At 31.2% G+C, this 16,954-nt stretch overlaps 3 protein-coding genes across 3 annotated transcripts; all 3 read right to left on the bottom strand.

Moving 5' to 3' along the window:
• Positions 1-587: 587 nt before the first annotated feature.
• On the bottom strand, positions 588-2,381 carry LOC9302303 (transcription factor IBH1-like 1). The gene is made up of 3 exons (XM_021023045.1): positions 2,012-2,381; positions 1,274-1,777; positions 588-1,137 (listed from the first exon to the last, which is right to left on the bottom strand). The coding sequence occupies exon 2, from the start codon at positions 1,774-1,776 to the stop codon at positions 1,276-1,278; it is 501 nt and encodes a 166-aa protein (XP_020878704.1). The 5' UTR covers position 1,777; positions 2,012-2,381; the 3' UTR covers positions 588-1,137; positions 1,274-1,275.
• A 3,731-nt stretch (positions 2,382-6,112) lies between these two features.
• On the bottom strand, positions 6,113-6,751 carry LOC9302304. Its single transcript, XM_002866184.2, has one exon. It carries the CDS (start codon positions 6,567-6,569, stop codon positions 6,348-6,350), a length of 222 nt encoding a protein of 73 aa, XP_002866230.1. The 5' UTR covers positions 6,570-6,751; the 3' UTR covers positions 6,113-6,347.
• Positions 6,752-9,509: 2,758 nt separating this feature from the next.
• Positions 9,510-11,242, bottom strand: LOC9302305. The gene is made up of 4 exons (XM_021016192.1): positions 10,889-11,242; positions 10,668-10,808; positions 10,313-10,537; positions 9,510-9,797 (listed from the first exon to the last, which is right to left on the bottom strand). The coding sequence occupies exons 1-4, from the start codon at positions 11,103-11,105 to the stop codon at positions 9,751-9,753; spliced, it is 630 nt and encodes a 209-aa protein (XP_020871851.1). The 5' UTR covers positions 11,106-11,242; the 3' UTR covers positions 9,510-9,750.
• Between the last annotated feature and the right edge of the window lie 5,712 nt (positions 11,243-16,954).

Raw genomic sequence — 16,954 nt, forward strand, 5'->3', positions numbered from 1 at the left:
AATCTTATACCAACAAATTAGTGACCCTTGCGCTTCACATTTAGGCCCAAATTCAACCCATCAACTCGGCCCATTCCAAACCCAATAATTTAGACTATTTAGTCACCATTGTAAAAGTTTTTTTTTTTTTTTTTTTAAGCATTCTACCGAGTTTAATTAAAGTCGGGAGTACACAACAAAACACTATATAAACTATTAAGTTTCATATTCTCTGTTCACTTGAGAAATCAATTACAGTTGGTAGAACAATAACATTCATACGTTCAATACGATTATAGATTTCTGCGTTCTTGTAGCGTATGAGTTACTACTTTTCTTTTGTTAGATCAAAAAAATAAGAGTTGTTTCTTCACAAAAAAAAAAAAGAGTTTCGTTTATAGTCAGTTAATGCCTTATTGTAATGAATACATATGTATGTACGAGATATATATTTGTAGAAACATTTCTAATAACTGAGTGATAAGTTTAATTGTATCACCAAACCATTCCTTAATTAATCTAAATTCACATCAGTATATACTGCATATATAATGAATGCTTTTTTTTTTTTTGATAAAAACATATATAATGAATGCTACATCTCTATTAATATACAGGTGCTCTTTTAATTTATAATATGAAATTAGCCCATAAATGTACACCAGCATTACTCGATAATTCATTAGAAATTTGTTATACTCCGGACATCGGTGTTTCGTAGATAGATCATGGTGAAGGACATATATTTTTTCAGGAACAGAGTGGTACTGTACATCGGCAAATGGAGAGATGTCAACCATGGGAGCTGCAAACATCCGGCGAAGTCTATCCCCCCTACATACAAAAGTCGAAGCTCTACTCTGGGCGATGAAGTGTATGATTGGTGCTGACAACCAAGATATAGTTTTCTTTACAGACTGTTCAGATTTGGTGAAGATGATATCTTCCCCAACCGAATGGCCGGCCTTCTCAGTGTATTTGGAAGATTTGAAGAGTGACAAGGAATAATTTTCTAATTTTTCTTTATCTTTAATTCTGCGTAGCGCAAATGTAAAAGCGGATAATTTGGCACGAAAAATTCGTACCGAACCGCATCATATCACTTATGTAAACAACATTTTCCAGGAATAGCTCTTTTGAACATCCATTTTATTTAAGCTGTTGACAAAAAAAAAAAAAAAAAAATTAGAAATTTGTTATACGATAAGAGTGTTATATATCCTATATATGTACATGGACTTGCATTTAAACCATTAGCTACTTCATATGCACAAGAGTTCTGAAATGCATGTACATTTATTTGTTCCTACGATCGTTGGTTAAATTCCCGGTGACTAAATCGATGGCTGCGACGGTTCGCATGACGTCTACTTGCGCTCGGAGATAGACAATGTAATCAAGTGTCTCTCTTATCAAATAATCTTTATCGTCTATTACCTCGCCTCCCGGTACAAGACTCTTAAGCAAATCCGTACGTTTTCTCGTCCCACTTTTTGCCGTGAAATTACCATTTCGTCTAAGAGTGTTACAACGGTTCTTCATCCGATTTCGAGCTTTTTTTAGTATTCGACGAGCCATTGGTTTGTTTGTTGTCTTGTTTCCGCTCCTAGAGATGAGAGCGCGGCTCCATACGGTAGAGCCGCTTCTAGTGGCTGCGATGGCTAAGTCTGATGATAGTCTAATCGCATTTTTCCTCTCGGTTACGTTCAAAGGATGTTCAATAGAAGAATCTAACATGTGGAGAGTATTTATCCATTTCTTGATAAATCTTTGCTTCACCATGTTGTACGTGTTCATCCTAATAAAATAAAAACATGAATTTTAGGAAAATAGCATGATCTGAAAATAAACGTTAGATTCTATACTCAGTGTTTGTTATTTTCATCCACATTTTAAAGGTATATATATAATCGCACATGGCTTCGTCGTAAAACATTTCCTTAGAATACACTTTTGATAAAAACGGTAGCTGAAAAAGGAGCTTGGGTAGAAAATTAAAGTGACGTTAATGAAATCAATAAATATACTTTACCTTACGCTTGTTTCTGTTTTTAGATATCCAAGTAGCTCGATTGTGTCTGAAACTTAAACCCTAGAAATAAATGAGAAAAGGCGAGAGAGGGAGAGAGATTAGATTGAAGAAGAGAATTAATAGAAGAAATGAGAGTGTGGAGGCATTTATTGGATCAAAGGAAAAGAAGTGAAATTAAGAGTGGGGCTAGAAGAGAAAGACAGAGCACATGGACGCACATGGTTCAACATACCCCACTTTCTCTCCAACCCTAAATACCATTTATACTCATCATCATTTAAGCTTCAATTATTTTGGTCCATTTTTATACTTAAAACCGTTTTTCATATCTTTATTCTCTATTCATAAACCCATAAAACGGTAGGTTGATCCAACATTTGTTTCTATTATATGGACTTTCTTAGTTGTATGATTTGACAAATTTCACCAACTTAGGAAACAAGAGCAATTGGTAGAATTATTAGAAAGAACAAAAAAAAACAATTTTAAAACGTACGTTAACGTTCATGATCACTTCACGAAAATCTTTTGATAGGAGTACTGTGTACAACTTTTAAATGAATTATTTAAGAGTTTTACCACGAGTTGAACCATGGTTTTACGGATAAGCATAGAAAAAAAATAGCATGAGTCCGGCAAATGTGGTGATCGCTCAAGACTTTCATGCAGTGTACCTATAATTTCTCCGGGAAAAGAAAAAGATTCAATTGAAGTACGTGTCGATTTTTTCACATGGCCTCGATGAACGTTTGTTCTTATTATATTGATCAATTGACTTCAACACTTTAGATCCATCATCTTTCATGGTGTGTGAAAGATATCTATTTCTACCCATCCTAAATATCCAATTTGTTGTTTTACGGTCTCGCAGTACGAATATATAGATAGCTTAATATTGATCCAATTTTTTGTTGATCAATATTTTTTTTGTTGAAAATAATTGGATCAATATTTTATTTTTCTTTCAAAAATATATTGATCCAATTCTTTTCAACAAAAAAAATATTGATGGAATTCGATGATTACTAATGTTTACTACTTATGCATACAACTTAATAACTTATACACACGTACTATCAAATTTGAACCTATGTTATGATACGGAGATAACATGATTTCGGTATTTTATGTGTAATGTAATTGTAGACGAGAACGACTCGGGAATTATATATGTATGTAGCATCCTCGGCAGGTTAACAAGTGGACGTAGACACATGTATGGGCCCCGTAGTGCTCTTGAGAAGGCCTACTTCTCACTCTCATTTATCAGCCCACTCTGCTTCTTCCTTTCTAGTTTCTATGTAACTCTTTCTAAATGGTAGGATCTCTTGTTGTCCATTTAAAATCAAGTAGAAAAACTCGTTTGAAGTAAATATTTGAATAGTCAGTTTGATGAAAATAACAAAAGTAATTTAATAGTTAGTGATTTATATATCAAAGGAAATTTGTGTATATCTTTTGCATTGGCAATTATAGTTACTAATGATTAAAAAAAATGCAACATTTGTAGTATTCACCTACCCCATTTCTCTTAATTTTGTATTACAAGTCATGAAGCGTAAGAGCATGTGGCAAGAAAGTTAATCATTAAATGTGTCTTTGACTTTGAATACATTACACCAAAAGCAACAGTTTGGTGAGTTCGTCTTTTGCTTTTTATTATCAAATTATTAAAAAAAAATGAAAAACATCTTTCGTTTATTACTAAAATAACATAAGAATAATATAGAGTATTTTATATTGAAGGCGAAGACTTCGATCCAGGTTTAGGAATTAGGATACGACACTCGTGCACTACAATTAATAATTGTTGGAATCTCTCGTACATTTTCTATAAAAATATCTTATCTTATTAAATAAAAGAGTTACTTACGTAGATTTTAATGGGAAAGTGGTAAATAACTAAATAAGAAACACAAATGAAATTCGTGGAAATTGACAAAAAAAAATATATATTTACGCCTTTTCACGAAATTGTATATCATCTAGTAAAAACAACAAAATTTTTAATATCAAATAGTGTTATTAAACAAATAATTTTATTTTTTTATTTTATTGGTTGAAATCGCACGCCAAAATACTTATTAACTAGGATATGACTCGCGGTACACCGCAGGTTAATTATTTGATATATTTTTTATCTTTTTATAAACAGATGAATTTGTTGTGTATAATAATTTTTGTTGTACACCGCGGGTTACATGCGTTGTATATAAAAATAAATATTTTAAGTTGTATTTGTTTTGTTTACTCTTTAAGCTTGTATAATTAAATTTTGATTTGTTAATTCTAGGATTTCACCCGTGGTATATTGTTCTGTATTAATATCGATCCAAACCCGTCCCACCATATACTCATGTCCTGTGGAATTAAACATCATTTTCTTATTTTTTTAATAACACTTTTATTTAAAAGACATATAATTCGAGTCGATTTAAAAGTTTATTTTCAAATGTTTTCCATAATATATATTTTTTAAATTAGTATGTGTTTTTGGACCAACCCGTAAAAACAATTTATAATTGTATCTTAAAAAACTAAATATTTGTATTTTGATTTGTTAATTTTAGGATCTCACCCGTGGTATACTGTCCCGTTTTAGATAATTGTAGAAATTAAGAAAATATCTGAATGACTAAATTTCGAGTCAGAATAAAAAAAAACGACTTGATTAAAAATGTGCAATTTGTTCTTAAAAAAAATGTTAATATAGATTGCACACATACCTCTTTTCTTCATCGATTGAGTAATATATGTCTGTTTTAAGAAATTTGAATCATAACATATGCAGGAAAAAAAACTAAAATTTATTAACTATATATATTTTATAATAATTCAAAATAATATAAATATAAGATCAAATAAAAGTGAAATAAGAATCATATATTGATGTTTAAATTAGGTAGAAAAGTTTTAGGAAATTAGCTCAAATTTATTATATTAGCATTAAATTATCATAATTGATTTCCTAATCTATAAAAATTGTAAATAATATATCATAAATAAATAGTTTAGATATAGTAATTAGTTGAGAAATATATATAATTTAGATTTTATTAGGTATTTTCATTTTTAAATTTTGCCATAATTTAAGGAAAGATCCGATTGAAGATCTCCGGGTTAAAATCAGAAAAAACCCGATCCGATTAGAGGAGCAAATTTGTACTTCAAAAATGTTAAGTAGATTGAAACTTAAATAGTGATCAACCAAAGATTATTTGCTTTTTTATGCATCAGATCGATTATTTACTTTATTTATAAACAATATTGAGTTATTTTCTGAGAATTCCCTAAATAAACACCGTCCTCCATTGTCGCAGTCTTATCTTTATGTATATACGTATATAATAAGCTAATGGAGAAAAATTAAGATTTGATCAGTTGTCCACTTCAATTCGATCAGACAATTTTGGATAGTTTTTAATTTGAAGAGACAGATTTATGCCACGTTTTGATATATCTAGATACTTAGACAAAATTTGTATATATATATATATATATATATATATATATATATATGAATTTGTATTCATCATATAAAATTGTTAAAAAGAATTGTTAAAAAGAATAAATTAAGAAGAAAAGAACCGTAAATTAAGAAGAAAGCAACCTTTCTATAAATTATTGTAACTTTTTTTGTTAAATTTTTACTTTTTCTATATCAAATTTTTTTTAACAACTTTTATATAACCGATCAAATATTTTTCCGAATAATTGGTTGATTGCGGATACAAATCATGATTAAAGTGTTGATGATATATCGTTGAGTTGAGCTAATCATGCATGAATACCAAACAAAAATATAGAATATTGGCTTCGCGTTCACCCTAATTATTGGGTTATCGATTGATGCCATTAATTTTTGGGGATCATTTTATCTCTGAATCTGTCACTCTAGTTTTTCCCTTCCGAGAGCGAGCGATATAACATGGCAGAAGTTTCATATGCATCATGCATGGACCGCGCATATGTCATACACAGACTTTACCCTATACTTAGGTCAATCCTAACTCATAATTAGTCATGTCAAAATTAGTATTTTTTTGTTATTGTTATATTTATATACCTAAAAAACGTAGGCGTATCGTATATAAGATAGTATTCGTATGTCAAAGCTATATATAAACGCGGTCAAAGCTGCATGCATGTAAAAAAAACTGTTCACAATTAAATACATCACAAACATAAATTCAAATAAATACGTTCAAATTATAGCGTCGGCATTACGACGTACTTATAAGATGATTGCTTAAGAGAATATAAATAGAGAAAACAGATGTTTTATCCATAAATTATACCATTGCTTCGACTTTTTTTGGCCATGTGTATCTTCGATCTAGAGACCACAAACAGAAGAGATACGACGAAGGAGTTGGATTCTTGCTTGAAGTAGGAAAATGTGATCAGCCGTGAGCCGATATAGTGTGGCACCGTCAACCTCATCGGAAAAACTCGTTTCCGGAGCAACCATTCGCCGGAGACGGGTCATGAGCTTCCTTGAGCTCACATTAACCATTACTCTCTTTCTTCTCCGAATGTTTAGTGCTCTACACCTCATCCTTTTGCACACGAACGGTCTTCTTCGAACTTGTACGATATATTAACAAAAGCTAAAGAGAGAGAGAGAGTTTGTGATGATATGTGGATTAAAGAACAAGAGCGACTATGTGTTTTTATAGATAAGTTGGACGAAAAATGAATAATCCTCTCACGCTTGATATAGAAACAATCCACGTATGCACACGTGTGATGGATATTAGCTATGGATTTATACGGTAGCTAGTAAGTATAAACTTCTGACTGGTTGCAGAGGATATGATAGAGTGATTTGTCTACGTCTTTGATCACTCTATATATTTGAGAGGTAGATAACAACTTTTATTTTCTTCCGTTTGGACCACATACTGACCAAAACGTATAAATTATGAACAAAATCAATTTCGTTCACATGTGAATTAGTCCATTATATATGTCTGCTAGAACTATTTTAAAAGGAACTCATATGTTATATTGACAGACAAGTATATTAGATCGACTAAATAAAACTAAATATAAGTATTGATTTTTTAATATGGAAATCCATATACATTGATAGCTTTGCTGATTAGCTAGGTTCAGGTATAATAGGAATTCTTTGATCATTTCTCAATTTAAAATTATACTTTCAACAAAAAATTCAAATATGCATGTGAAATGATGTTTGTGTCTTCCTTGTAACAATTTTCTTTTTTTTTTTCCTTTATCAAAACTTACTGATCACAAACTTAAAAATTAGCTTGACACGATTCATAACAAATAAAAGCTATAGCTGCCTAAAACAAAAAGTCTCATCAAATTTAAAAACTACAGTATCGAAGGAGTAGCTACATGATGTTGTGTCTTGAAAACATGTGAATGCTGATTGTATAAATTGTTGTTGCTCGATCGGTTGATCAAATAATACACGAAATAATTAATGGGTAATTAATTGGTCATGCATATACGACAAAAAACGCAACCGTATTGACCAAAACCCATCCATAAGTAAATAGCAAATTCGGAAGACTATAAGTCGGTCCACGTTCCAAGCTTCGCCTCCACAGGCCAACCAACAAATAATTCTAATACTTACAAAATTTTGCCACATTATTGATGATTACTATTACAACAACAAATTACGTCGTATGGGTTTATTTCTTTCACCTCTAATAATTAATAATGTCGTACGTATATATAGTAGAGACTGTAGAACAGTACTAGTCATAGCTAGCGACTATCGGATAACAACGAATAATAATGCAATTTATCTAATTGGGATTTATTCCCATAACCAATAAAAGCTTCAATTTCGTTTCTTCAATGTACGAAGTCTAGTGATAATTTATGAAACCGAAGGGAGACCACATACATAGTTTAGGCTCTCATTAGTTATGGAACAAGTGGATACATTAATACATCAATCGTTCGCATTATGTTGTAAACAATTTTCAAACATGGTCTTGATCACTATTAATTATTAAAAATGAAAAAGAGCTACGATTAAGTCCAAATATCGATCTTATCATCTTATAATTAAGGAAGTCGGGCCTCTCTATAATAATCAATGTCATTGTTAATCCCCATGTGGTAGCTCAGAAGTATTGATTCTAAGGTAAACTCATTATAGTCAATTTAAGTTTTATTCCATCGTGTGCAACAACACACTATGATTAAGCCACTTGGTCAGTTAGGTTTCATAATTTGTTCCGTGGTGGATTTGCGGAAAACTCTTTACCAAGAACTCCTCACATTCATAAAATTAGCGAGTTTTTGACGAACCCATATATCCGATTCTAGATAGGAAAAAAAAAAACAACGCCACATTTAAAACGCAAAATTTTTAGACATATTCCCTATGTTTCAATATAAGTGTCGTTTAAGGTTTTCTCACACTTATTAAGAAAACCATTAAATTTTATATTTTATCCCTTATTAATACAATTTTTTTCATTGGTTAGCACATCAATAAAGTAGGGATAAAACGGAAAATTTTCATAAACATCTACATTGAAAATACAAAATGACACTTATTTTGTAACAAAATTTTAAATATAAAACAACACTTAATATGAAACGGAGGGAGTATGAATTAATTTGGGTGAACTAGATCAACAATAGACGTAGATGCATAGAAATAATTAACATATGAATAATATATACATTTCGACCATATATTTATAAAGAAAAGAGAGGGTGAGTGAAACCCATGCATCATGCATGGATGTCTCTTTGACAAATAAAAAGACATATTACGTCTTTTTCTTGGCTGAGTTGTTTCCTCGATCGATCTCTTTCTCTTTCTCACATTCATAATGATAATTACAAAAAATAATTATGACATTACGATTCTGAGAGGGTACACGTGTGCTATGTCTACATCTATATATCTAGTCCCCGATACAATAACCTCCGTTTTTCTCGGGGACTCATGTGCAATTGTGCATGCTCCAATACGATTGTGTCATTTAATAGACATATCACATTTCTTTATACAACAATATAGAGATATCTCATAATCATCCTATCTTATCAAATTCCTTCACTAGCTTCACATTATTTCGAAACTAGACTAGGGACTTATTAACATTGACAGATATGATGTCTCTTTGATTTTCGATTGCAATAATGAATAATGTTATCTTATATACTACACGCAATGCATAGATAGATAATACAACTTTCTTGCATGCGTGTGTAGAGTTGACAGATGGGAAGGGTCTGCAATGTGGGACTTAGACATTGAATACACCTCACGTGCACACGAAATAAACCACAGATGTTTTCACCATTTTTCACAATCAATTTTGTGTACCTCCTCTTTCAACATCACAATTTCCCTGCAACAAAAATTACTTTCAAGAAATAAACCAATTTTCATTATTCATAATCTATGTACCACTTAGAATCTGATTGATAGTAAAAAGTGATTAGTTATACAAAATTTAAGTGATTCGTTTTTTAATGAACCCTCTTGAAATGGTGAGTGAGCAAGAAGGCTGATATTGCTGAATTGTAGAAGTTTATTTGACATACAACAACTCATCAAACAGACAGCTAACATGGCAATTGTTCAGACAGACACACATCTTTGTCATCCTCATTCATACATCACTTCCTTCAAGCTTACCAACAAGAAAACTTCTTCTTACAGAGCTAGCTACTATAATTAATTTGTATTTTACAATGATTACATTGTGTCTACTATGTCTACTTTACTATCTTCACTCAATTGCAACTCTTCTTTGATCTGGCTTCACCATCTTTTCCCCTGTCACATAACCATTAAAAACCATTATAGTATTTTACAGTAACATTTGTTGTTTGTCGACCCCAAGCAAGTCAACAAATTTCACAAAGCCTTATCTAAAACTTGAACAAACTTTGGAGAGAGACACGCAACTCTTATCCATGTCTATGCGTATAGAAGGTAGAGGCTCTGTCTTGAGAACATATCACATTTTCAGACTAAACTAGTAACCTAGCATCTATATCACTAGAAGCTCCCGCTACGTCACTTCCATGAAACTTGCAGCTAGACATCTGATAGGATCAAGATCGAGGGTTTGTTTTACAACCCCTCCCAAAGTCACAAAGGACTCCCAACTAGTGAAAGACTCTTAACACTAACCCCAGCCAGTCTTATTTATACTACTTACATATATGCTTATCAACATCTCACTGGTGGAAGATTAGACTTGTGCTACCTACTTAGTGATCCGATGTTTAAGAACCTTTTATCAAATTCCATTTTCATAACATGATTGGGGCCATCAATCTACATACCTGGTCGAGAAGATAAGGCTGGTGAAACATCGGTTTCACGGCTAAGTCCAGTTCGTTGTCCTTCTAAGATCACCTGTACTCGTTTTGGAGAGTTGATCCTTCCGCTATGCAATGCCTGTTCTACAATATCTGACCGGAGATTCCTATAGTTGTTGTTATCTTCCTTCATGGTTGTAGTACCCGTTGATACTTCCATGGTAACCAAATTCGTAATCTGCATATTCCCTGCTTCAAAAAACTATCTGAGCCCCAAATGCAGAATCTAAGATAGTCTAACTCAACTTAGCTAAATCCACCTAACTACAAAGCTAATCACAGAGAGAAAGAAGATGCTTAGAGAGTACAAAGCTCTCACCTTTAACCGAAGAACCAAGCTTTGGAGGGGACGATATCATTGGTGCGTACATAAAACACTCAGATTTTAGATATTCCTTAACTTTCTCAGACATTCTTCTCTTCTTCTTAAGAACCCTCTCAATCCCCAATGACTCAAACCCTAATGTCCAAAATTAGCAAAATTCAAACCCTTAGGATCAACCAACAGACGAGCGTAAAGAGCACGAGTCATAACATTACCTGCCATGGAGATGTCGTCCAGCGTCGATGGTTTGGAATTCGACGGCGGAGGCGTGTTTATCTCCGTCGTGAGCGGAGGAAAGTTGGAAAACAGAGGAGCGAACAAGTATGCATCAGATTTGAGGTAGGTAACACTACTTCTCATAAGTCTTCTGTTCTTCTTCTTCCTCTTGAGTTTCTTTCGCGCACCCAAAGAACTTCTCTTTGTTCCTTCCATGTGTTATTCAATCTCTTGTGCTTCGACAGAACGAGATCGAGTACAGATACTACGACGACAATGGCGGCGGAGAAGAAGAAGAAAGACGAGATTTTGGAGGAAGGGTTTAAACGCCGTCTGGTCACACGCGTCGCCATGGTCTCACACAGAGGTGCTTAAGGAAGTGCCACGTGTCCTGACAAACGAAGCTCCAAAGCTGTCTGAAGCAAAGAGGGTTTGACCTTTATGGGCCTTATCTAGCCCATATTGATTAAAAATTGTTTACTTGTTCTTAGATATGTATCTCTTGATTTATCATAATTTCAAGCCCGTGACCAAAGATATTTTTTTTTTTTGTTTTAGGATTGGAACAAAAAACTAAACTGAATTCGAACTTAATTTTATCATGAATCGGTTATATTGAATCACAAACTGAATCCAAGCTTAATCAATAGTATTTATTAGAAGTTAGCTGTTCTGACTAAAATATACAAAAATAAAATTTTGTTTTATAAAAAAAGATACAACAATTACTTGAAAAATGATGTTCTAGTTTGGATATCTTTTTCCTAAACTCGAAAAATAACAAATCAAAATCAAAGTAAATTAAAAACTGGATGTCGCCGAGTATAAACTTTTTAAAAAACTCGGCGACATCCACTTACATATAAAGAAAATAAAGTTTTTTTTGGTAAAGATGATATCAAAATGAACTTTTTTTTTGTCATCAATTAAGATTTAGTTCTCATACAAATATATATTTTTTTTAAAGACAGGTTAGGAATTTACACATCTAAAATCAGATAAGACATACAATTATAGAATGTATACGAACTAATGTAATACAAATTAGGTTTGAATTGAGAATCTGTGAATTTTAATATTATTTTTTGTAACACGAGGAACTAATATCCAGAATCGATCCACACTGAAAAAAAAAACACATTTGTGTAGGAAGTTTGGGATTGGGCCAAAAGGCCCAAACAGTTTACTTGGTAGTCCAGTAACATGCGATCTGGTTACCTCTTGACATTAGTCGGAAAACATTCCAAACTCGGGACAGACAGTGTGGTGGCTTTTCGGAGAGTAGTCCACTCTAAAGCACTTCGGTGTGTTTCTACCGGAGTTAACCGGATTAACCGATAGGGTTTATTAAAAAAAAATAAAAAATAATATGAGAATCCGTGAATTTTAACATTATGACATGGTAATGTGTATATTTGATCTGAAAAGTATTTATGTAATATAAGAGATTATTACCAAAAAAAATTAAAGAATAAAAAAAGTTATTATAAATGGCTATGCTAATCTATTTTCCGTTATTACTTTTATAAGAAAAAGAAAGTTCGTGTATCTACTACTTTTTTTTTTTTTGACATCATCTTTGGATCGACAAAGCCCGATCCATAGTCAATCCCTACTACGCGGGGTAACGCAACTGAGTGGAGTCGAACTCCGGTGGTGAAGGCGGAGCCAATTGGAATTAACCACTTGACTAAAGGCACTTCCCCGTGTATCTACTACTTTCTATGTAAGTGGAATTGGATAATGACATAATGTATATACATAAATTGTGTATTAATTGAAAGAGCAAGCAGAAAAGTAAAAACGAGTAAGAAATTGGACAATACGGGTGCACCGTGCATGTTCGATAGTTATTGTTGGATCTAAATCCAAACACTATTAAAAAAGGCCCATTCATCTAATATGCGCCCACTAGTTTTGCCCACCCCTCCTAATTTGTATTTATTGTATTTTTTGTTGCTAACAAAATACCTCCCAATTTGTATATATACTTTTGTATATAAAATAATCAATTTGATTTGCACGAGAGAAAAAGTAAGCGTCGAAATATCATAAATATACATAATTTTACAGTTATTATTATCATTATCAAAATATTTAATGAATGTACTATGTTAAACTATATGGATTCTTTATTTATGGAAAACGTAACTTTTTATAAGATAAGCATATGAATAAGTAAAAAATGAAGACATTAGTTAAAACAAAACCAGTTTAGTTTCCTTTTTATATAATTAAAAGTATTTTTCTTTTTTCATTTTTTTTCCAGTAAAAAGTATTTTTTTATGTAAGTGAAAAAGAAAGAAAAAGAAAACTAAAGTCATCATCCCATGTAAATTCTTACAAAATGGAAGTTATTTTCTCGACTGTGTCTTCTCGAGTATATAAAGGTTTAACTATATAATATAATATATACAAATGCTTTTGACAATATATTAGTTAAAGTAGGTTACTAAAATGCAACTCTCTAAAGATTTTAGTTAGTTTTCTCCTACTGTACGTTACTCTAAAGGTTACATCGATCATAAAATTGTTTCGTAGATCCTGTTTTAATATATAATAAGAGACACATTTTCTGACACTCACAAATGTTTGCTCTCTAGATTTACGGCATGATCGTCTTCTATGTTTAAGGCAAGAAAAATAGAGTTTATCATCGTTAGAACTTAGAAGAACAAAAAATTTGCTCAAAGACGTTAGTATAATATGTGGTGTAAAACATTTACGTACATCTGCTATTTAATATGTAAGAATTCCCGTACACGATCACACTTGCCAACAACAATGTGGTTTATTGTTAATCAATCTCCATCAAATTATAGCGGCAGATTGTAGTTACTAGTTGGGAGCTCGAAACTCATAGATACTCCGATCTTCTTCTCCTATTTCCTTATTTAACGGATCATATTTTGCTTTTTCTTTCTTTTATTTACTATTATTATTGATTCGAATCTCAAGGTATTACGTACGCTAGTACGTAGACTCGTTGAGTCATTTGTCTTCTCTTCCATTAATTAGAGATTTTGCTGTATTGAGCCTTGTTTGCTTCCTTTGCATGTGTACCATATGCACACATTAATTTGTTTCTATAACCAACATTAAAATTTATACAAAACATTTGTTTGTAAATCTCTTATAATTGACTAGAAAGCGATTTGTTTTCTTAACCTAAACACCCTACTTGTTTAACCACGTTTTTCTGACCGGTTAATCATCAATATATACAAAAAATTTGTTTGTTAATTTTTCTCATAAAGAAGATTTGTTTGTTGCTATGGCATTGATATCATTTATTTGTTTCAAATGTATTCGAAAATTGATCATAAGGAAAAAAAAAAGGATAAGGAGGCACCATACTTTTCGTGCCAATCAGAAACAGTTTATAAATTCAATGTGTGTGGGGCCAAATGTTTATCACATGCTTCTTATTGTCAACCAGACGAATACGATCGTACTTATTATTTTCTTAATATGAATCCACATTATCTTATCAATTTGTGAAAACTAGTTCTAGTTTTGTTAAGTGTCAATCAATCAAAGCATTATTTACGAGGAAATCATGCCCATACGTTCTGTCTTACGTGTGGTTTTCAATTTTATCAAGATTGGTATAAAAGATGAAATATATTTGACGTTAATCGGTGATGTACATGTCGACCATCCTATATATATCAAAATTTTAAACAAGAATCATTGAATGATAAACTGATAATATTCTGATAATAGTAGTCAAATTTAATTATATAGGAGTATGTAAAAAAAGGTTGTCAAATTACTTTTTTTTGGTAAATGGTTAATGTTTTTTTTGTCCATGTACTTAAATTCGTCATATGAAGAAATTACGTCAATGAATACTCCTATTTTGTTTCCCTGCAGTAATTAATGTGTGGCGGTGTGGCGGTGTGGCCTCAGTTTTATTAATTTTTATTGAAATTTGTATTATATGTAGAAAAATTATTAAGGTTGATTAAACGATGTTACATGATGATGGTTAGCAGTTCGTGTACTGAATATAGTTAACAGATTAATTACTTTAATTCGTCATATGTCGATAAAGTATAAACAATAAACCGAGTGGGAATAGAAAAAAAGGTTTCATCTCTTATAGGTTAAAATGGCTACGAATGTGGATGTTGGGAGATTTGGCATACGCCTCGTGCCGTCTAATAAATGTGATTTACAATATAATCTTGGGAAACTATAATGTTTCGTTGACATGTAGGTGAAATATTTCATATTTTTTTTTTTTGCTCAAAATGATTATATATACTATAGGACCATTTCATTAAATAAAATAAATACTCGAGCCTTAAAAAAAAACAAAACAATAGGGGAGTATATGATTTGACGTGTAATTTCCTAACCGACTTATTAAAAGTCGATTACATCGAAAACCCGGCTGGCTAACTAACATCATGTATTGATTGCAAATGTGTTGACCCCTCCGGCTTCTTTAACTTTGCTTTAAATCTCCATTTCATCTTATTCGAGAACACGTCTTTATACAAATATATTATTCATTTTTATTACATCATCAATCATAATAATCTTTTTTTTAATAGTTCAGGACCCATAGAATAATTTTTTTACATAAATAATATAATTATCTAAGCTTACATCCATATTTTCAGTAAATCAAATAGCAAATTTTTGACTATTGAATTTGAATTTTGATGTCAAAGTAAATCATATGCATGCTACATTAGTTTCATAAGATGTGATAAAATTTTATTTGTGTTTTGGTTTATCGATTAGAGATATAAAACTACAGAGTAGTAATTATTTAGAAATTAAAAGTAAATTAAAGTACTTACGTTGTTGTTTTTAATTAATGTGAACGAATATAAAAGAATACTAAAAAAAGAAGAGACAATATATAATAATGATACGTACGTAGCTTAGTGATTTGTACTAGTACCATAATAATGTATATTATTGATTGAAAAATGGAAATATAGTGTTACCTTAACCATTATTAAATGAAACGCCTAAATAAAATCGTGACTAAAACAACAACAAAAATCTTTAACATCTAACATATGGGTTTACAAAAAAAAAAAAAAAAAAAAGTCATCCAACATTTGATTTTCTATTGTCTGTAAGAGTGTAACTGACAAATCTAATCATTTTCCTGAAAAAAAAAAGATCATCAATTTTCAACCCACAATTTAAACTCCAATATAGCAGACCACGGTGACTAATTAAAGGCAGATAGTTCTCTATATATATAAACTCAGACAACGATTGACTCAAAGAATATACTCTTAATTGCAATACATAGGGTTGGGATGTAGCTTAGCGAGCAACGATATAGTGAAAAGTGAAAACTTTAAAAATTGCGTACTTTAATATTCATACCTTATACATGATATATAAATATAATTATATATAGAACATGTCATGATATTCATACCTTATACATGATATATAATTATATATAGAAAATGTCATGAATATCACATATGACATTACATATTTTCAAGTAGAAGTTTTTTTGTATACTTATCTTATGATCTTTCTGATTATTTATAGATTTTAATTAAGCAATTAAATTGTTTTTTAATAGTGAAACCGAAATATATTTTGAAAAGTGTTATTTCAATTTAAAAGTAAGAATAAAAATAAATTATGAGTATTTATCAAGTGGATTTTTCTTTTCACAGTCAATTGGAATTTGGTTGTGAATCTTGTGATATAATATCAAAAGAGTCGGCCAATATGCTCCGTATCTCGAATTTTACCAAATGTAATCTTCCATTGGGGTTTCTATACCTTCTTTTTTTTGTTCCTTATGTAATTTGGGGTCTTAAAGAAAAACCTATACTTGTAAAAAAGGTTAAAACTAAGCACGTTCAAATATGTTCTTTCGAGACTCCACCTTCCTGTCAATCCTATAAGAAGTCGAACACATGTGCTCGTTGTGAGATTATTTCATAAATTCATATATGTATGTATCATAAACACACTTATTAAAATGACCACGTAAATTTGTATTTTTTAAAATGAAAATATTTGAAATCTTATTTTAAAAACTCGTAAAAAATAAGATTCACATATTGGCCGAC

The sequence above is a fragment of the Arabidopsis lyrata genome (assembly GCF_000004255.2).
Source record: "Arabidopsis lyrata subsp. lyrata unplaced genomic scaffold ARALYscaffold_8, whole genome shotgun sequence".
Classification (NCBI taxonomy): Eukaryota; Viridiplantae; Streptophyta; class Magnoliopsida; order Brassicales; family Brassicaceae; genus Arabidopsis; species Arabidopsis lyrata.